Raw genomic sequence first — 21862 nt, forward strand, 5'->3', positions numbered from 1 at the left:
GCAAGCTCTGCCTCCCAGGTTCAAGCCATTCTCCTGCCTCAGCCTCCCGAGTACCTGGGACTACAGGTGTGCGCCACCACGCCCAGCTAATTTCTGTATTTTTAGTAGAGATAGGGTTTCACTATGTTGGCCAGGATGGTCTCCATCTCTTGACCTCGTGATCCGCCTGCCTCGGCCTCCCAAAGTGCTAGGATTACAGGCGTAAGCCACCATGTCTGGCCAAGTTTACACTCTTTAACAATTCTTAAATATTGAATAACTGTGAAGAGTTATTAAAGGAGGCATCAGGTCAACAGAGCCATATTAAAAGCTTTCTGAATTCTTCATGTAATGCCTTAAGTAGGTAATAATACCTTTTTTTTTTGACATACGCTAACAATGATAATGGCAGCCACATAGCGTAATGGTTAAAACATGGGCTTCAGGCCAGATTGCCTAGGTTTGAGGCCGGATGCGGTGGCTCACACTTAAAATCCCAGCACTTTGGGAGGCTGAGGCAGATGGATCACTTGAGGTCAGGAGTTTGAGACCAGCCTGGCCAACATGGTGAAACCCTGTCTCTACTAAAAATACAAAAATGACCCAGGTGTGGTGGCAGGCACCTGTCATCCCAGCTACCCAGGAGGCTAAGGCAGGAGAATCGATTGAAACTGGGAGGCAGAGGTTGCTGTAAGCCGAGATCCCGCCACTGCACTCCAGCCTGGGTGACAGAGCAAGACTCCACCTCAAAACAAAAACAAAACAACAGATTGCCTTGGTTTGAATCCTGGCTCCATTCCCATTCAGTAGCACTTTATTTTCAGGTGAGTTATTTAACTTCTCTGCACCATAGTTTTCTCATCTGTGAAACAGTGTATACAGTTGTTTTGAGGTTAACATGAGTTAATACATGTAAAGCATTTAAACTGTACCTGGCATACACAATAATAAATGTGTTCAATAAATGTTAGTCACTGTTAATAAAATGTGAAGGATAACAGATTTGACATACTCGGCAGTAATTCAAAGGAGCAGAAGGCAGCATGGCACGTTAATTACAAGCACAGACTCTAGAGTCAGACCTGAGTTGAAATCCTGGCCCTTGCACTTGCTAGTTGTGTGACATCAGGCAAACTACTTGACCTCTCTGAGCCATGGTATCCTCATCTACAAAACAGAGTAATAATTCCTACCTCACAGAATTATTGTGGAGATGAAATAAAATAATGCATTTTAAGAGCTCAGCAGGTGCTGTCTGGAATAAGAGTTTGAAGTACTGGCCAGGCGCGGTGGCTCACGTCTGTAATTCCAGCACTTTGGGAGGCCGAGGCGGGCGGATCACTAGGTCAGGTGATCAAGACCATGATGAAACCCCGTCTCTACTAAAAATACAAAAAATTAGCTGGGCGCAGTGGCGGGCACCTGTAGTCCCAGCTACTCGGGAGGCTGAGGCGGGAGAATAGCGTGAACCCAGGAGGCGGAGCTTGTAGTGAGCCGAGATTGCGCCACTGCACTCCAGCCTGGGCCACAGAGCGAGACTCCGTCTCAAAAAAAAAAAAAAAAAAAAAGTTCGAAGTACTGTCATTTAGAGTGTACTTTTAGGTTACTGACAAAAGCTTGATTTTTAGATTACCGGTATAAACCAAAAATAAAATTCGGAGCCCCCCAACCATCTGAATGGATTTCCTTCTCAACCAGGGCTCTTTTAAAATATAACCTGAGAGACTGTTTCAGGCCATGATGGGAAATGGGGGTCAAACATGCCTCGGTATACCTCTCTGGCATTAACATCAACACAGACTTTAAGTATGATAAGAAATATTATATAAACTCTCCTCTCTAAAGCCTAGTACCTCAAGGCTTCCTCTGCAAACAGTAACTTGGGTTGCCACAATCCTTTATCTTAACCCAGGCATTCCTTTCTGTTGAACCTAGGTTTTTTTTTTTTTTTTTTTTTTGAGACTCACTCTGTCGCCCAGGCTGGAGTGTAGTGGTGCGATCTCAGCTCACTGCAAGCTCCGCCTTCCGGGTTCACGCCATTCTCCTGCCTCAGCCTCCCGAGTAGCTGGGACTACAGGTGCCCGCCACCATGCTTGGCTAATTTTTTGTATTTTTAGTAGAGACGGGGTTTCACCGTGTTAGCCAGGATGGTCTCAATCTCCTGACCTCGTGATCCACCCACCTAGGCCTCCCAAAGTGCTGGGATTACAGGCGTGAGCCACCGCACCTGGCCAACCCTAGGTCTTTAGATAAGCTCAACCAATTCTCAGAAAAATTTTAAATCAACCTATAAGCTGGAAGCCCCCTGCTTCAAGTTGTTCCATCTTTCTGGACCAAACCACTACATTTCTTAAATGTATTTAATTGAAGTCTCATGTTTCACTAAAATGTATCAAACCAAGCTGCACCCTGACCACCTTGGGCACATGTTCTCAGGACCACCTGAGGGCTGTGTCATGGGCTGTGGTCACTCATATTTGGCTCAGAATAAATCTCTTCAAATATTTTACAGAGTTTGATTTTTTGTTGACACTGGCAAGTTTATCCCATGCTAAACTTTTGCTATAGGTTGGGTTTTGTTTTTTTTGTTGTTGTTTTTTGTGTGTTTTGTTTTGTTTTTAGCAACTTCAGTAGTAACCTTAACAATAGTCTGTTTTGACAGTGCTTAACAGGTTTTTGACACATTCTTACTAGAGTCACCTGAACCAATGAAATCCTCTGCCTGGGGCATTTGAAAAATCTTTATAATATGGCTCTAGCCCATTTTTCTAGCCTCATTTCTCCCTGTTCTAGCAACATCTTGCACATAGCCAGATGTTTCAGTCAAATTAAATTATTTTGATTACTTGTGTTGACAAGAAGAGTCAAACTGCAAAATATTTTAAGAGATTTATTCTGAGCCTAATATGAGTGACCACAGCCAGTGACACAGCCCTCAGGAGGTCCACAGAACATGTGCCCATGGTGATTGGGGTGCAGGTTGGGAAGGCATGAGACATCAATCAGATACATTTAAGAAATACATTGGTTTGGTCCAGAAAGGCGGGACAACTCAAAAGTGAGGGCTTCCAGGCTATAGGTAAATTTAAACATTTTCTGGCTGACAATTGGTTGAGTTTGTTTAAAGACCTGGGATCAACATAAAGGAATGTCTGGGTTAAGATAAAGGATTGTGGAGACCCATGTTCTTATTTGCAGAGGAAGCCTTAGGGTACTACGCTTCAGAGAGAATAGGTTGTAAAATGTTTCTTCTCCCCCTGCAAAACAGAGTCTTGCTGTCACCCAGGCTGGAGTGCAGTGGTGCAATCTCAGCTCACTGCAACCTCTGTCTCCCGGGTTCAAGCGATTCTCCTGCCTCAGCCTCCCAAGTAGCTGGGATTACAGGCGCCCGCCACCACGCCTGGCTAATTTTTGTATTTTTAGTTGAGACAGGGTTTCACCATGTTGGCCAGGCTGGCCTCAAACTCCTGACCTCATGATCCGCTCGCCTTGGCCTCCCAAAATGCTGGGATTACAGGCATGAGCCACTGCACCCAGCCTAAAATGTTTATCATGCTGGGCGCGGTGTCTCACGCTTGTAATCCCAGCACTTTGGGAGGCCGAGGCGGGCAGATCACGAGGTCAGGAGATCGAGACCACGGTGAAACTCCATCTCTACTAAAAAAATACAAAAAATTAGCCGGGCGTGGTGGCGGGCGCCTGTAGTCCTAGCTACTCCGAGAGGCTGAGGCAGGAGAATGGCGTGAACCCGGGAGGCGGAGCTTGCAGTGAGCCGAGATTGTGCCACTGCACTCCAGCCTGGGCGACGGAGCAAGACTCCGTCTCAAAAAAAAAAAAAAAAAAAATGTTTATCATACTTAAAGTCTGTGTTGATGTTAATGCTGGAGAGATACAATGAGGCATGTCAGAGGCCCACTTCCCGTCATGGCCTGAAACAGTCTCTCAGGTTAAATTTTAAAAGAGCCCTGGTTGAGGAGGAAGTCCATTCAGATGGTTGGGGGGCTTACAATTTTATTTATGGTTTACACTTGCTATTTCTCGCTTTCATGTCTTTGCTTGTTTTATTTTCTCTGCCTGAAATGTCCCCTACCCAGTGTCTTCCTCCATGTTTCAAAAGCCCTACCTTTTTCAAATATCTTCTTCATGAATCTTTTTCTGATCCTCTCCTCAAATTAAAATGCTGTTGAAGTGGCGTCATTGTCTGGGGTAAATATCCGAGATTTGTTGTTTCAACAGCAATGGAAACTAGGACACGGACACACCAGAGTGAGGTTATGAGTGGAAGTTTAACAGGCAAAAGAAAGAGAAGAGCTCTCTGCAGCTGACAGTGTTCTCGAAAAAATGAGTTGCCACCTCTGTGGTGAAATGCAGGTTTTATAGATAAGCTTGAGGAGGTGGTGTCTGATTTGCATATGGCACAAAAGATTGGTTGGATTGGTGTTCATTTGCATAACTTTCGAAAAACTGGTTAGGGCTAGGTGTGTCGTTTGCATAGGGTGTGAAAAACTGGCCACCCCCACCCTAATCTTTTATTATGCAGATGGGTTATTTACGTGGCCAGCGCCATGTTGCTTGTTTCTTTACTGTACACGTGGTGACAAAGGGAGGACAGAACCTCCATGTTGAACATACCTGGCCCCCAGGTAGCCTTTTTCTATTGGCACAGCTGCCGGCATTCACCAGTGCAAGCTTCCAGCTTGCCTTTTATTTATTTATTTATTTATTTTGAGACGGAGTCTTCCTCTGTCGCCCAGACTGGAGTGCAGTGGCATGATCTTGGCTCGCTGCAACCTCTGCCTCCTGGGTTCTAGTGATTCTCCTGCCTCAGCCTTTCGAGTAGCTGGGATTACAGGTGCCCTCCACCATGCCCAGCTAATTTTTGTATTTTTAGTAGAGACAAGGTTTCACCATATTGGCCAGGCTGATCTCGAACTCCTGACCTCAAGTCTTCCTCCTGCCTTGGCCTCCCAGAGTGCTGGGATTACAGGCGTGAGCCGCTGCGCCCGGCCTCAGCTTGCCTATCTATGTTTGCAGCTCGATTTTTCAGGCTGTTCTTTGTTAGAAAAAAATAATTTCTTGGGCTGCTTTTTATTAAAAGGGAAGTTCTGCTGCGGACTCTTTTACCCTCACTATCTGGCTAAATAATTTCTTTCTAGCTCCTGTATCACTGCGTCTTCCTCCTTCGAATCCTGTTTTCATGTATCTCTTAAAGCCTTTATCAGAGTACTGTTCTGTATTTCATCCAATCTAATAGGTCATTGATTATAAAATACCATTGTTTTGTGTATCAGTAAGAAAGCAAAAAATGCTGCCAGTTACACTGAAACATCATCAATTATAAGACACATCCTAACCTCAGAGGTGAGAAAATGTGAAAAAAAAAAAAGTAAGCTTTAGAATTGATGACATATGGTAGTTCTTTGTGAAAGTGTCTAATTCACACCTTTTCACTGGATAGTAATTTCCTTAAGGGGAGGGAGGGATTATGATCCGTTCATATCTGTTGGTGCCTAGCACCTAAGAGGGACTCAGTAAGTATCTGTGGATTTACTGGCCCTTACACATTCTTTCATGTTGTCTAGCCTTTATGGTATTATGAGAAGAGTTAATACCCTCAAAAATTGACCCTTTGAATAATTTCTTGTGTCTGGCTTCTGGACAAGAGGAAATCAGGACAAAGAGCTAACTACTGAGTGGATCATGATTGAATGGGCTGCTGTGGTGTGGCGGTTGAATGGAATTTGCAACAAATGCAATTCTTAGTCATTCTTTTTCTTCTCAGTACACACACAGTGTTTCTTAATGGAAATAAAGTTTACTTTCCTGGCCGTTAGCAGACTTCATCATTTTGGTTCCTAATTGTCTTTTTGCCTTGTCTTCTGTTCAGTATAAATGACATCGCATTTAAGCCTGATGGAACTCAACTGATTTTGGCTGCCGGAAGCAGATTACTGGTAGGATTTTGTCTTAGTTTCCTCTTAAAGTGCTTCCCTAACCTCCCTCTTGTGAGTACTCTGAAATTTTACCCCCCTTTTTTTTTTGAGATTAAAAAGGCAAGGGTGGAAAAACCTTCTCTATTACTTTTTAATAGGGATGGAAATGGGCTATTTAAAACAGGCAAGTAAACTATCAGATAAGAACCTGCAAACAATACCTCCTTTGGGGTCATTAATCTTTCCCCTTTTACTTCGAGACACCCATGAAAGAGTTGAAAACAATCACAATGGCTTTGAAACTGGACTGGTGGCAGTTTACATTTTGTCCCCCAGAAAAATTCAAGCAACAGGACTGAATGTGCTCTGTCCATGAAAAGTCAGATAGCCTGACCCCAACTTTTAGGCATTGGCCTATCTAAACAATTCCATATGGATGTTGTCCTATTTTTCACATTTTCAAATAACATAAGCTCCCTCTGGAACCTATCCAGGTATATAAAAGTAATTTTCAGAGAACCCCTTATGTTTGACCAAAAATCCTTTGTATGATCTCTCTTTCTGTCTAAGTCTACTTCCTCTTCTCTGTTGTCTCTAGATACGCAGACTGATTAATCTCCATTCTTTGTATGGTTAACTACATAATCTTAAAACGTGGTTAAATTGTTCTGCAGACTTCTCTCCAGTGTAAACAATCCAAACTCTATTAGTTTTTCTACATAGGTTATCTTCTCCAACACTCTAACCATTTCAGAAAGTTTCCGCTTGATTTCTCAGATGGTGTGTATGTGTGTGTGTGTGTGTGTGTGTGTGTGTGTGTGTTTTGAGACAGAGTCTGGCTCTGTCACCCAGGCTGGAGTGCAGTGACGCGATCTCGGCTTACTGCAAGCTCCACCTCCTGGGTTCACACCATTCTCCTGCCTCAGCCTCCCGAGTAGCTGGGACTACAGGCGCCTGCCGCTATGCTCGGCTAATTTTTTATATTTTTAGTAGAGACGGGGTTTCTCCGTGTTAGCCAGGATGGTCTCGATCTCCTGACCTCGTGATCCACCCGCCTCGGCCTCCCAAAGTGCTGGGATTACAGACGTGAGCCACCGTGCCCGGCCAGATGGTATTTTTTTTTTTTTTTTTTTTTTTGAGACTGAGTCTCGCTCTGTCGCCCAGGCTGGAGTGCAGTGGCGCAATCTCGACTCACTGCAAGCTCCGCCTCCCGGGTTCACACCATTCTCCTGCCTCAGCCTTTCTGAGTAGCTGGGACTACAGGCGCCCACCACCATGCCCGGCTAATTTTTTGTATTTTTAGTAGAGACGGGGTTTCACTGTGGTCTTGATCTCCTGACCTCATGATCCGCCCGCCTCGGCCTCCCAAAGTGCTGGGATTACAAGCGTTAGCCACTGCGCCCGGCCCGCCAGATGGTGTGTTTTTAAACTCTCCACATATTGATAGATGTCACATGGCTATCAAATACCTAAATCCATATTACAGCTGGGTTTTATTTTATTTTATTTCTTAGAGACAGGGTTGTGCTGTGTTGCCCAAGCTGGTGTGCAGTAGTGCAATCATAGATCACTGCAGCCTCAAACTCCTGGGTTTAAGGGATCTTCCCACCCCAGCCTCCCGAGTAGCTAGGACTGTGGACACACGCCACCTCGCCCATCTAATTTTTAAATTAAATTAATTTTTTTTTTTTTTGTAGAGATGGGGTTTCACTTAGTTGCCCAAGCTGGTCTTGAACTCCTGGTTTCAAGCAATCCTCCCGCGTCAGCCTCCCAGAGTGTTGGGGTGACAGAAGTGAGCTACCATGCCTGGCCTACAGTTGGGTTTTATAACATTCCCTCCTACTTGAAAGCCCAGAGTTCTGTGACTTTCAAACTCTTGGTAGCAAATATGAAACATCTATTATGTTGATTTAGTGCAGAGCTGGCACTAAAATTTAATCATGTTGTAGCTGGCTCTTTTTATGGGCTAGTTTTATTTAGGAGGGCCTGCCTTGATTAGTCATATATCCAAATTCAGATAAGGATGAGTGTAAAGAATTTCCATGGAGTGAGTAATTGAACCTTTGGTTCTCAAGGATTGGTAGTATATTCCTGGTCACATAGTACATAGACCTGGGTCCTCTACTTCTTGGTTACCCAACTTTAAGTCACGTTGTTTTTGGTTTTGCAGTGCAGTTTTTACTGGCTACAAATTTAGAATATTGACATGTATTATTATAAAAGCAAAAATAGCAGTAGCAACCTTGCAGGAATTCTGACTAATAGATATAACATAATAATCTGTATTTGTCTCTTTTGCCAGGTTTATGACACCTCTGATGGCACCTTACTTCAGCCCCTCAAGGGACACAAAGACACTGTGTACTGTGTGGCATATGCGAAGGATGGTAAAAGGCTGCTCTGGGTTTCCATTCTCTACAATGGCCTCATCATTTTTCACTTTTCTCCTTAGTCACTTTTTAATTATTTCTGGTAAGCTAGAGTATAACTTGCAAGTTCAGAAGATAGTGAAGTTGTTGACTTCAGTTTGGTCATTCAATCTAGCAAGTATTTATTGAGGCCATCTATGTTCCGGGCACTGTTCAAGGTGCTTGAGATACTTCAGAGAAAAAAACGGTGGTCCTTCCCCTTATGGGGCTTCTGTTTTATGGGGTGCTGGTAAGAAGTGAGGGAGGAAGAAAGTATGAGGGAAGATATACAGTAAACATAGTAAAAAGGTAAATTAAGCAGTATGCTGGAAGGTGAAAACTTTATGGAAGAAAAAGTAGAGCAGAATGAGGGGGATTGAGAGTGCTGGGCAGGGCAGGGAGTTGGGTGCAGTATTGAATTAGACTAGTGAGGGTGGGCTCATTGAGATGAGGACAGGTGAGCAAAGACTTTGAAGTCAGGAGGCAATGAGATTGTGCCAGTGGGCATCTGGGGGAAGAGAGCTCTTTGCAGAGGAAGAGCCATTGCAAAGGCCCTCAGGTGTGGGTGTGGCTGCTAGGAGCTGGATCAAAGAGAATCAGGAATTGTAGAGGATGAGGATAAAGTGGTAAGAGACATGGGGTGGTCAGATCAGGCTGGCCATCATAAAGATTTTGATTCTCAGTCAAAATGAAACTACTGAAAGGTCCTCAGCAGAGGAGGGATCTGATCTGATTTATATTTTAAAAGGATCTGTCTAGTTGCTGAGTTGGAAACAACCTGCAAGAGGTGAGGGTTGGGACATCTGTGTGAGGAAGTATCATCCAGACAAGGGGTGATGGTGGCTCAGACCTCTGTGGGGTCAGAGGAGGCGGTGAGAAATGATCAGACTCTGGATATAATGGGAGGGTGGAGCCAACTGGATTGTCTGACAGATTGGATATGGGCTATGAAGAAAAAGGAGTCAGAGTTTTTGACCTGAGGACTGAAAGGTTGGAGTTGCCCCCCCACTGAGATGGGAAAGACTGCAGGTAGAGAAAACTTATAGTTGAAGATCAGAAATTCAGTTTTATACATGCTGAATTTGAGAAAAGTTGATGATGCAGGAGAGGGGAGAGAACTGCTGGAACAGAGTTGTTGAGTAGGCAAGAGGAGATGGGATCTAGGGCATAGACGGGGTATTTGCTCTTAGATAGGGGCATGGTAGGAACTGCAGAGGCCAGCAGATGGGGACAATGTGGTAGTAGGAATCTAACAGAAATTCTCAATTCCATTTTTTTCTTTTTCTTCAATGAAATAGGAAGCAACATCAACTGAGAGTGACAGTGGGAAAGGGAGGTTTCAGAGAGTTGAAGAGAAAGGAAAAGTGTAAAATCACTGCTTCAGAGAATGGGAGAGTGAGTGGACCCAGGAGGTGTAGTGAGATCCCCAGTGACATGAAGGGTCCTCTTGAAGGTTGTGATCATGAATTGAAAGTGAGATTAGTTGGTGTGATTGTTTCTTTTTCTCCAGCCATTTTGAGCTGCATAGTTGTAGAGGCAGAAGAGTGAATTTAACCAGAGGTGGTTTTGCAAGCACATTTGAAGATGAAGTAGGAGGGCAAGGGAGCAGAAAGTGTATACAGATAAATAATGATGTACATTAACCTTGAATTGTTGGCTGAATAATGAAGGGAGAGAGGACAGCAATGGAGAAGTAGTAGGTTCTGGTGGGGTTGAAGGATTGTTACAGTTGGGGTACCAGGTGGGTTGGGAAGGAAGGGAAGTGGTGCATGAAACTGAGATTTAAATTTATTTTAAAATAAATCCATGTTGTCCCACAGCATAGGATTAGTGGGAAGAACATGGGCTTCGGAATGAGACAGTTGTGAGTTCCAACCCCAACCCAATACCAGAATTCTGTGAGTTTGAGTTGGTTATTGAGTCTGAGTCACGATTTCTTCATGTGTCAAATGGATAACATTTAGAGAGAACATTCTGTAGCCACTGCCAAGAAGTCACAAAATTGTAATATTATAATGCTTGAATGAACCTTGGAGATTATTCCAGTCCCAGGTTTTTAACTTCTTTTGGCTGATGGGCCTCTTTGGTAATCAGATGGAAGCTTTAGACCACTTTCTAAAAAGATGCAAATTCTTCATGTATATGCAGAATTTCGTGCATATAATTTTAGTCTGATTAGTCCAGTCTCTTCACTTTAGCCCTGCATAAAGACATAAACAATTGGCCGGGCACGGTGGCTCATGCCTGTAATCCTACTGTAATGCTAAAGCTCCAGGAGCCTGAGTTGGGAAGATTGCTTAAGGCAGGAGTTTGAGACCAGCCTGGGCAACATAGTGACACTGCCTAAAATCTGGCCTGGGTGACAGAGCTAGACTCCGTCTCTTAAAAAAAAAAAAAAAAAGACAAGTCGTGTGACTTGCCAAGGCCATGCAGCAGATTGGCCCAAAGACAAAACTAATTTATTGCTTCATAGTCAGGTGTGCCATACCATGGTAGTCATATTTATGTGTGTGTGTGTGTGTGTGTGTGTGTGCGTGTGCATGTTTGAGTTCAAGTTCAGAATAATGTTTTAGGGAGACCTGTGAGGAGGGAGCCTGGAGAGCTGAACTGTTTCTGTCTCATCCTAGCGGCTGTTGAGGAACGTGGGCCAGTCCAGGGCCCAGTATAAGGCCCAGTAGGTACAGAAGAGCTATTGGGCCTCTGGTGCCTCTGGTGTTTATAAGCATAGCAGGGCTCTTTGACATGCAACACCATCAAGGCACTTGAGGATGTCAGAGTGTGACCCATCAGTAGTGGCATTTGCACAGCACTTTGCAGAGTCCTGTCACACACATTTCATTTGATGCTCCCAACAACTCTCTGAAGCAGGCAGCAAGGGGACTCTTATCTCTGCTCAAAGATGAGAAAACAGACTTGGAGCAATTACAGGTGATGGTGGCAGAGGCAGGCCTAACTCAGGTCCTCTGACTGCAGAGCCCTAGTTCTTTCTAGTGTATCATGCTGCCTCTTCATGACACCTGTATAATGATTAAGAAGTCTTTTAGTCCTCAGAACTGGTTTTTTCCTCTTAGACCTGAAGATTGAGATACACTGAATTCCAGCTTTGCTCTTTAAGTCTGCTTGTTTCTGATTTCTCTCTTAAGTTTAATAAGTTTTTTTTGTTTTTTTTTGAGATGAAGTCTCGCTCTGTCGCCCAGGCTGGAGTGCAGTGATGCAATCTCGGCTCATGGCAACCTCCGACTCCCTGCTTCAAATGATTCTCCTGCCTCAGCCTCCTGAGTAGCTGGGACTACAGGCGCGTGCCACCACGCCCAGCTAATTTTTGTATTTTCAGTAGAGACAGGGTTTCACCATGTTGGTCAGGCTGGTCTCAAACTCCTGAACTCATGATCCACCCACCTTGGCCTCCCAAAGTGCTGGGATTACAGGCGTGAGCCACCGCGCCTGGCCCAAGTTTAATAAGTATTTAATGAGCAACTATGATATAAAAGTACGTAAGACATAGTTTTTTTGTTCAAGAAAAACAATATAATATGAAGAAATAATAGAAATAGCTAATTTTTTTTTATTCTATTCCAGGCCCAGTTCTAAGCAACATAGGGGTTAGGGGTGCCACTACCTGTGCAATAAAAAATCTGCATGTAATTTCTGAACCCCCCAAAACTTTACTATTAATAGCTTACTGTTGACCAGAAGCCTTACCTGTAACATAGTTAACACATTTTTAATATTATGTGGATTATATATTGTATTCTTTTTTTTTTTGGAGACGGAGTCTCGCTCTGTCACCCAGGCTGGAGTGCAGTGGCGCAGTCTCGGCTCACTGCAAGCTCCGCCTCCCGGGTTCACGCCATTCTCCTGTCTCAGCCTCTCCGAGTAGCTGGGACTACAGGCGCCCGCCACCACGCCCGGCTAATTTTTTTGTATTTTTAGTAGAGACGGGGTTTCACCGTGGTCTCGATCTCCTGACCTTGTGATCCGCCCGCCTCGGCCTCCCAAAGTGCTGGGATTACAAGCGTGAGCCACCGCGCCCGGCCTATATATTGTATTCTTAAGTAAGCTAGATAAAATGTTAATTGAGAAAAAAGAAAAATATATTTACTCTTCATTAAATGGAAGTGGATTATCATAAAGGTCTTCATCTTCATTGTCTTCAGGTTGAATAGGCTAAGGAGGAGGAGGAGGAGGAGGAGGAAGAGGGATTGGTAATGCTGTGCCAGGGAGACAGAGGCAAAAGAAAATTCACATATAAAAGTGGACTCATGTAGTTAAAACTCATGTTGTTCAGGGGTCAACTGTATGTACACACATACATACACTGATTTAATCTTCACACCAACCATGAGGTAAATACTAACGTTGTATCCATTTTTCAAATAAGGAAATGAAAGCATAGAGCTCTTCAGTAGCTTGTTTGGGTCATGCAGCTGGTCAATGAGATCTCTAGGAATTCTGACCCAGAGACTCTGAGCCCAAAGCTTATGCTTTTCATCACCATCACCTGCTACCTACCAGAATGAGGGAGAAGTGATGGAGATAGTAAGAGCCGTTTCTTTGTTTATTTAGTATTTGCAGCAATATCATACGGCTCACCCTAATATCTACTATTTCAGCTACTATAAAAGGTACTTGGCTGGGTGTGGTGGCTCATGCTTGTGATCTCAGCACTTTGGGAAGCCAAGGCGGGTGGATCACAAGGTCAGGAGTTTGAGACAAGCCTGGCCAACACAGTGAAACTTCGTCTGTACTAAATATATAAAAATTAGCTGGGCATAGTGGTGTGTGCCTGTAATCCCAACTACTTTGGGAGGCTGAGGCAGGAGAATTGCTTGAACCTGGGAGGCGGAGGTTGCAGTGAGCTGAGATTATGCCACTGCTCTCTGGCCTGGGTGACAGAGCTAGACTCCATCTCAAAAAGGGCCAGGCATGGTGACTCATGCCTGTAATCCCAGCACTTGGGGAGGTGGATCACCTGAGGTCAGGAGTTCGAGACCAGCCTGCCCAACATGGAGAAACCCTGTCTCTACTAAAAATACAAAAAATTAGCCGGGTGTGGTGGTGGGCGCCTATAGTCCCGGCTACTCGGGAGGCTGAGGCAGGATAATCACTTGAACCCAAGAGTCGGAGGTTGCGGTGAGCCGAGATCGTGCCAGTGCACTCCAGCCTGTGCAGCAGAGTGAGACTTAGTCTCAAAAAAAAAGGTACTTTACAGATACTATCTTAGTTGACTCCCACAAAAAGACTCTGAGGAAGATATTGTTCCTCTGTGTTTCAGATGAAGGCATTGAGGCTCAGAGAACAGTGACTTGCCCAAGGTCACCTTCCACTTGCCCTGTGAATAAAGTCTAAAAGTCCTTAAGATGTACAGAATGTGGCACATACTTACCTTTTAATCTTCATCTCTCACCAGAGTAGGTGAAGACCCCGTTATTTGCTGCCGTGGTACCATGATCCTCTTCCAAATACTTATAAATGTGTAACAGTGTAATTAATAACAAATTACTTGTTATATGTTGCCTCTCTCCAGTCTGTTCCTTCATAAAGCCCAAGTAGTATGAAAATGCAAATCTGATCTATCACTCTTTGCTTAAAACCTCTCTTTGGCTTCCCATTGCTTTAGGATAAAGAGGAAGGCCTCTACTGTGTCCCTGAGGTCCCAAGAGATCTTTCCACAACCCACCTCACCCTTCCCTCACTTCCATGATGACTCCGCTCATTCACTCAGACATGCCAGGCTTTTCCTGCTTCACGGCCTTTGCACATCTGTTCCATCCATGTGGATGGGTCTTTCTCCTCTCTACATCTGGCTAAGCTCTGCTCATCCTTTAGGTCTCCACTGAAGGATCTCATCCTTAGAGAAACCTTCCCTCATCTAAATTAGGTGCCCCAGGAGATGTCGACCAAAGGGTAGTTTCAGTCAGACAAAAGGAGTACATTTTTGAGATCTGTTGCACAGCATGGTGACCACAGTTAATAATAGCGTATATTTCAAAACTGGTACAGGAATAGTGTTTTTTTTTTTTTTTTGAGATGGAGTCTTGCTCTGTCGCCCAGGCTGGAGTGCAGTGGCGCGATCGCGGCTCACTGCAAGCTCCACCTCCCGGGTTCACGCCATTTTCCTGCCTCAGCCTCCCGAGTAGCTGGGACTACAGGTGCCCGTCACCAGGCTGGCTAATTTTGTTTTTGTATTTTTAGTAGAGACGGGATTTCACTGTGTTAGCCAGGATGGTCTGCATCTCCTGACCTCGTGATCCACCCACCTTGGCCCTCCAAAGTGCTGGGATTACAGGCGTGAGCCACCGTGCCCGGCCAGGAATAGATTTTAAATGTTCTCACTATAAAAAATAAGTATCTGCAGTGATGGATATGTTAATTAGCTTAATCATTCTTCAATATGTATGTATTATAAAATATCACATTGTACTTTATAAGTAGATATAATTATTACTTGTCAAAAATAAAAATTTAAGTAAAAAAGTAAATCAGGTTCCCCAGTTATTCTCTTTCATAGGATCTGTGTCTTACCATGTTGTATTTGTGTTAGATTAATTTGATGTGTACTTCTTACACTAAACTGAACTTTATGAAAGTAGGGATCATGTGTGTTTTAATCATTACTTAATCCCTAGCACAGAACATGACAGCTACATGTAGTAGGCCCCCAATACATCTTTGTTTACTCAGTGTCAGACAAAGCAGGTTTGGAACCCAAATATTCTGACTCCAAGGTCCTGCTTCCCAGTACTGATAAGAAGTAGTAAAGAAGCTAACACTTATTAGGTACCTTAAAGAACTAGTTTTCTAAAGAATTCTCTCTGGGAAATGCTGGTTTAAGATAAATGTAAGACTTTCCATTTTAAAAACACTTTTAGGCAAGCGCTTTGCTTCTGGATCAGCTGACAAAAGCGTTATTATCTGGACATCAAAACTGGAAGGCATTCTGAAGTACACGTAAGTAACCATTTAGGTGTACAGTATTATGAGTTTGATGCTTATTGAATAATTGCAGCAAAAGCCTCTTAGAAAAGATGTAGGAGAAAACTTTTTTCTCTTAAATTGAACTTGAAATTAAGTTGTGGGTGTGTGTGGTTGGTATGGGAAGGTTGAGTAGTGAATAAGTTAATGAATATTTCTTGGCCACTTACTGGCGTGGCCGGCACTGGGCTAGGTGCTTTCATGTAGCTCATCTCAGTTCATCTGACATTGTAGACTTTATCCCACCCCCAACCTGTCATCTTCCAGTGTCCCTGTCTCAGAGAATGGCCTTATATCCACCCAGAGTCAGATGTCAGAAACTTGGGGTCAGTGTGCTCCAGGCCTCCTCTTACTGTTGGGGATCTGCTGTGTTCTTCCCCTATTCCTCTACTAGTTGGTCCCTACTTACCCTGCAAATCTCAGACTCAAGTGTCACTTTCTTTGTAAGGACTTTCCTGCCTCTCTAGACTGGAGCAGGTCTCTTTCGAGGCATTTCTCACAATTGCAGTTTTAGATTTATTCTGGTGACTGATCAGTATTGCTCATCAGCCTGTAAGTTCCATAAGAGCAGATACTGCATCTATTTTTTGTTTTGTTTTGCTTTTTTTGAGACGGAGTCTTGCTCTGTTGCCCAGGCTGGAGTGCAGTGGCGTGATCTCAGCTCACTGCAAGCTCCACCTCCCGGGTTCACGCCATTCTCCTGCCTCAGCCTCCCGAGTAGCTGGGACTATAGGCGCCCACCACCACGCCCAGCTAGTTTTTTGTATTTTTAGTAGAGACGGGGTTTCACCATGTTAGCTAGGATGATCTCGATCTCCTGACTGCATCTATTTTTTTTTTCTCACTCTTGTGTCCCTGATACAATGCCTAGCCCATAGTTGGTACTCACCAATTTTCCTTCCTTCCTTCCTTCCTTCCTTCCTTCCTTCCTTCCTTCCTTCCTTCCTTCTTTCCTTCCTTCCTTCCTTCCCTCATTCCTTTTCAGTCTTCCTCTGTCTTCCAGGCTACAGTGCAGTGGTACCTAGCTCACTGCAACTACAGCCTCCCAGGCTCAAATAATCCTCTTACTTCAGCTTCCCAAATAGCTGGAACTGCAGGTGCACACCACCACACCTGGCCAATTTTTAAATTTTTTTTTTTCTTGGTAGAGACAGGGTTTCACTTTGTTGCCCATACTGGTCTTGAACTCCTGGGCTCAAGCAGTCCTCTTAAAGTACTGGGATTACAGGTATGAGCCACTGCACCTGGCCTCTTTTCAACTGTGGTAAAATATACATGACATAAAATTTATCATATTAACTACTTTTTAAGTTTACAGTTTAATGTTAAATACATTTACATTGTTGTGCAACCAATCTCCCAAACTCTTTTATCCTGCTAAACTAAAATTCTGTATCCTTCAAATATCTACTCACCCTACTCTCCTACCCCCAACCCCTGAAAACCACCATTCTACTTTCTGTCTCTCTGAATTTGACTGCTTTACATACCTCATATAAGTAGAGTCATACAATATTTGTTCTTTTGTGGCTGGGTTATTTCATTTCACGTAATGTCCTCAAGGCTCATCTGTGTTGTAGCATGTGTCAGAATTTACTTCCTTTTTTTCTTTATTATTTTTTTTTTTATGAAGACGAGGTCTCATTATGACTCCTGAGCTCAAGCAATCCTTCTCCCTTGGCCGCCCAAACTGCTGGGATTACAGGTGTGAGCCACTGGGCTCAGCTTCCTTCCTTTTTAAGTCTGAATATTATTCTGTTGTATATATAGACCACATTTTCTTTATCCATTCATCTGTTGATGGACGCTTGTGTTGCTTCCGCTTCTTAGCTATTATGAATAATGCTGCTATGAACATGGGTGTACAAATCAACAAACAATTTTTGAAGGAATGAATGAATGAGTGAAGTTGTAAGTAAAGCATTACCCACAAGTGAAGGACTAAAACTGGGGCTGAGACGCCATGCATGGTACATGATTTGCTCAGCTTTCATTGTGGTCTAAGGATTTGTCATGTTTCCAGATCTTGGTCTGTGATGTCTTCATTGCACCTCCATCTTATATTTCTGGGCCTCCACAAAACAGTAAGAATAACAGCCACAAATAAAGCACCTAAAGGCCAAGGTGGGAGGATTGCTTGAGGCCAAGTGTTCAAAACCAACCTGGCCAAAAGTGAGTCCCCATCTCTATAAATAAGAAAACAGTGGATGAGGAGAAGGAGAATTAATTCTTTAGGAGTAGGAGAATTCTGTGCTTTTTGTTGGTCACTTGCAGAAGAGCATGTGGTCTAAAGTCAGAGGTTGTGGGCTCATTATTAAAATCTTCAGTTGTAGCCACTGAAATGTTTGTGGTTTGCTGCATAGTAATCTACAGTTGTTTACTTCCCAGGCACAATGATGCTATACAATGTGTCTCCTACAATCCTATTACTCATCAACTGGCATCTTGTTCCTCCAGTGACTTTGGTACGTTCTGATTCCTGATGTCCTGTCATGGAATAACTGAAAATCTGGGCTAAAAATGCTGAAATGCATTCAGAATATGGTGATTTTATCCTGAGAGAGTTAATACTACTTCTCTACCTTCAATGGCTGAGGGGAGGCTGACAATTATTCTTTAAATTGTGTGGAAACCAAGACAGTGAATGGTGACCTTTACTCTGGTAAGACATCAGAGACTACACGAAGGGCCCCAGCAAAGGAAATGGTAAGAAGATTGGGAGGGCACAGGCATAACTTGGTGTTGCTGCCTTTGAGAAGCCTTCCCTTGGTGTTGCTGCCTCTGGGAAGCCTTCCCTGACTCACCCTGGCAGAGACAGTGCAGTTGTCCTCACCTTTGTATTGACCCACATCTATGTGTATGTGAAATTCTTCACTGTTGCAGTTGTACTTCTTGTGCAGTTTGTCATCATTAGTTGTTTAGGTGGCTGTAGCTGTCCTCCCTAAGGGGCTGAACACCTTGAGGAGTTCATCCTGGCCACGGTCCCGTGCCAGCATTACAGCACTGGTGTAGTACTGGCACAAAAGAGGTGTCAGTAAAATGTCTATGGAGGGAGGAAGGGAGTGAAATTGGGCAGAGGCTTGTAGGTTATTTCCATTAATGGTTGATTCTGTTTTCAGCTCTATCAGTCTGTGTTCCTTGCTAGTGGATACAATGAAGTCACTAGATGAGGAGTCGGAGGCCTAATCCCTCTCAGTGTTTCAGTTCCCTTACCTAAAAGGTGCATGCTACTCACTGTGTCTCACTGGTACGGTTCTGGTTCTGAGGTTCAAAAGAGAGAATGGAATTGAAAGCCAGTTGTATAAGTACATGGAAAAAGGCCTGTCATTTGTTTAACATATAGCATTTTCTTCATGTAAAGCACTGGTCTGTGTGCTTACACTGGAATATTAAAAAGACAAGGCCGGGCGCGGTGGCTCACACTTGTAATCCCAGCACTTTGGGAGGCCGAGGCGGGTGGATCACGAGGTCAGGAGATCGAGACCATGGTGAAACCCCGTCTCTACTAAAAATACAAAAAAATTAGCCCTGCGTGGTGGCGGGCGCCTGTAGTCCCAGCTACTCCGGAGGCTGAGACAGGAGAATGGTGGGAACCCGGGAGGCGGAGCTTGCAGTGAGCCGAGATAGTGCCACTGCACTCCAGCCTGGGTGACAGAGTGAGACTCCGTCTCAAAAAAAAAAAAAAAAAAAAAAGACAAAATAGAATCCCTACTCTCAAGGAGCTTGTGGTCTTAGGGGAAGGTGGGATTTAAAAAAATATAATATTAAGTACTAGTATTTGTTGAATGCTTGCAGTGTGCTAGGCCCTGTTCTAAGGATTAGAAATGAATTTCTATTTGAGCTTTATGACAGTCCCTGAGGTGTCAGGTATTATGCTCATTCCCACCGTACTGATGAAAAAGAGGTAGAGGTCCCTTAGCTAGTTAAGTGCAGGAACCAGGGCTTGGACCTTAGACCAGGTGATTGCATACAGAGCCTGCTCTGCTAAGCACTGCTGAAGGAGGCCCAGGAGGAAAGAGTTTCTTCCAGCTGGGGGCTCCAGGCAGGCTTAGTGGAACACAGATAACATGTGCACAAGTCAAAATGTTTGGAGGAAGCATTCTGGACCAGGGGAAAGGCAAAAAATAACAACTTGTTTGATGTTGCACTTGGCTATATATTTGTGCACTAGAGTTACCTTCTTGATGGTACTTCGCAACTTGGCAAATAGAAGAATTTGCTTATGTTGTCTAGACATACACTTGTTGCTGTGAGGCACTGAGCCAGAGCATCTGGGACAGGGGGGAGCAAGCCTTAGGTGACCAGTGTGCCATGGAAGAGGCACAGCTTAGATAGGGTCATGTGTTGTGATTGAGACCTATGAAAGAAAACTAGATTTTCAGAAAGCATCATTGTTATTTTAAATGCTAGGTTATACTCTGGTTGCAATGTCAGAGTTATGAACAGTGAAATTGTCATTTCTTTGAGAGTCAAATCCCTGAAAAGTTGGCTAGAACTTTACCAATCTATCTTATTTTTCTTCTGAAAGAATTATAGATTCATAGTAAGTTAGAAAGATGGTACCAAGAAATCTATGTACTTTTCATCCGGTTTCCCCCAGTGGATCCATCTTATGTAACTATTATACAATATCAAGACCAGGAAACTGAGACTGGCACAAAGTGTGTATATTATATAGTTCTGTTGTTTTATCGCATGTGTAGATTACCACCAGTGCAAAACAGAACTAAGCCATCACCATGCAGTTACCACTTACTGTCATATCTACTCACCTTACCTCCAGTTATCTCCAAACCCTGGTAACCACAAATCTGTTCTCCATTTCTATAATTGTGTCATTCAAGAATGTTATATAAATGGAATCGTACAGTATGTGACCTTTTGAGATTATGTTTTTTCATTCAGCATAAAGTCCTGGAGATCCATCTAAGTTTTTGTATGTTTCAATTATTTGTTCCTTTTTATTGCTGGGTAGTATTCCAACCAATCCATCTTCTTTTATATTATTGTGCATTGAAGGGTTGTGGTCTCCTGAACAGAAGTCTGTCTCTAAACACAAATCAAGCAGCAAGATCATCTGCTGCAGGTAAGTGCAGCTCTGACGACAAGATTTATGTTCCTTCATCTTCCACACAGACTCTCAAAATCCAATTATTTCATGCAGCAGAGAAGGTCTTGTGTTAAGTAGTTGGTTTAGGCCTCTGTATTTCCTTTTTTCTTCTTATCTCCTCGTTGGGAAAGACTTGTGCCTTTGATCATGAAGCAAAAGAGAACTGCAAGTTGCCTTCATGCAGTTACCTAGCAACAAACCTCAACATCCAGCTATACTGAGTGGAGGCTTGTTGAAAACGTGAGGCTGTCATTGTCCAGGCAGCATGTGTGGGGAAGAAAGCTTTCCCTCCCACACTTTGATGCTAGACCTGGAGTAGAATCCAGAATCTGTCATTGACAGGCCATGTGACCTCAGGAAAGTTACTAAATCTTTCTGAGCTGGAGCTTTATGTTCCTCATCTGACAAATAGGGATAAAAATACTGACTTGATGAGATTGTTGTGAAATGCACACAAACTCATGAGTAAAGCGTGCAGGACAGTACCTGGCGTACAGTAGACCCTCTAAATGGTAGCTATTCTTGCTGTTCAGCTTCTAGGAGTATATCCCTTCCGTTCAGCATCTGTTGAGCACCTTCTACAAAGCAAGCACTATTCTAGGGGTTGGAAGACACCAAGTCTGTTCTTAAGGTGCTGTTTAAATGGGAGGGGATTGAGATGGAGAGTGGGAAGTGGTGGCTGGCCCAGAGATGTAGGCACAAGCTAAGGGCTGTCATAGAGGTATGTACAGAGGGCTGGGGGAGCTCAGAAAAAGGCACCAAATGGTGCCTTCACTTCTCACTGTTCATTACAGAATTAAATAGCATTTTAAGTTTGATCCTCTGACTTTATGTCAGGACTGGCAATAATGAAACCATATCCCAGCTGTTGCTGCCTCATCAGACTTTTATTTCAAACCAAGGCATCATCCTCACTAGTTTTACCTTCTGTGGGGTGCTTCCCCTATTCTCATGCCTTTTGTTGGTTGTGTGCACAGCTGGACAAATGATGGTCAGTACCTGGCGCTGGGGATGTTCAATGGGATTATCAGCATACGGAACAAAAATGGTGAGGAGAAAGTGAAGATCGAGCGGCCAGGGGGCTCCCTTTCACCAGTGTGGTCCATCTGCTGGAACCCTTCAAGGTACTCTTAAACTTGTCCTCCTTCTAGAACAAACACCATCACGAAGAAGGGCTTTTTGTCTTCCTGAGGTCTCCCTACATTCAAAGGCTTCTCACCTCACTTGAATGGTCTGTTTTAGAACCCATCCCATTTGTATGGATTTTTTTTTTAACAGTCCTGCTACCTGAGAATGTATGGAATTTATTAAGAGCCTCCTCAGAAGTTGAGTTTTGGAATGGATCCTGGAGATTTTAGCAAAGCAGATGAGCTATTTAGGCCAGGACAAAGTGTGTGTGTGGCATATGTGTGTGCACACATGTGCATGCACACATATGTGTATGTGCACATGTACAT

The 21862-nt window shown here is 43.7% G+C and overlaps 1 protein-coding gene across 17 annotated transcripts in view; it reads left to right on the forward strand.

Moving 5' to 3' along the window:
* Nucleotides 1–21862, forward strand: part of IFT122 (intraflagellar transport 122) — an 81085-nt gene that overhangs the window by 4773 nt on the left and 54450 nt on the right. For 11 of the 17 annotated variants that reach the window (XM_055259125.2, XM_055259127.2, XM_055259124.2 and 8 more), the window contains exons 2-7: nucleotides 5867–5933; nucleotides 8215–8299; nucleotides 15193–15271; nucleotides 17684–17760; nucleotides 20315–20381; nucleotides 21383–21529. In XM_055259125.2, the coding sequence (XP_055115100.2) occupies nucleotides 5867–5933; nucleotides 8215–8299; nucleotides 15193–15271; nucleotides 17684–17760; nucleotides 20315–20381; nucleotides 21383–21529 (522 nt within the window). Of the gene's footprint in view, nucleotides 1–5866; nucleotides 5934–8214; nucleotides 8385–10140; nucleotides 10219–15192; nucleotides 15272–17683; nucleotides 17761–20314; nucleotides 20382–21382; nucleotides 21530–21862 lie in introns of those variants that run through there. The other 6 variants (XM_055259128.2, XM_055259129.2, XM_055259130.2 and 3 more) reach the window with 4 other exon arrangements.

This window comes from Symphalangus syndactylus, chromosome 21, assembly GCF_028878055.3.
Source record: "Symphalangus syndactylus isolate Jambi chromosome 21, NHGRI_mSymSyn1-v2.1_pri, whole genome shotgun sequence".
NCBI classification, from domain to species: Eukaryota; Metazoa; Chordata; class Mammalia; order Primates; family Hylobatidae; genus Symphalangus; species Symphalangus syndactylus.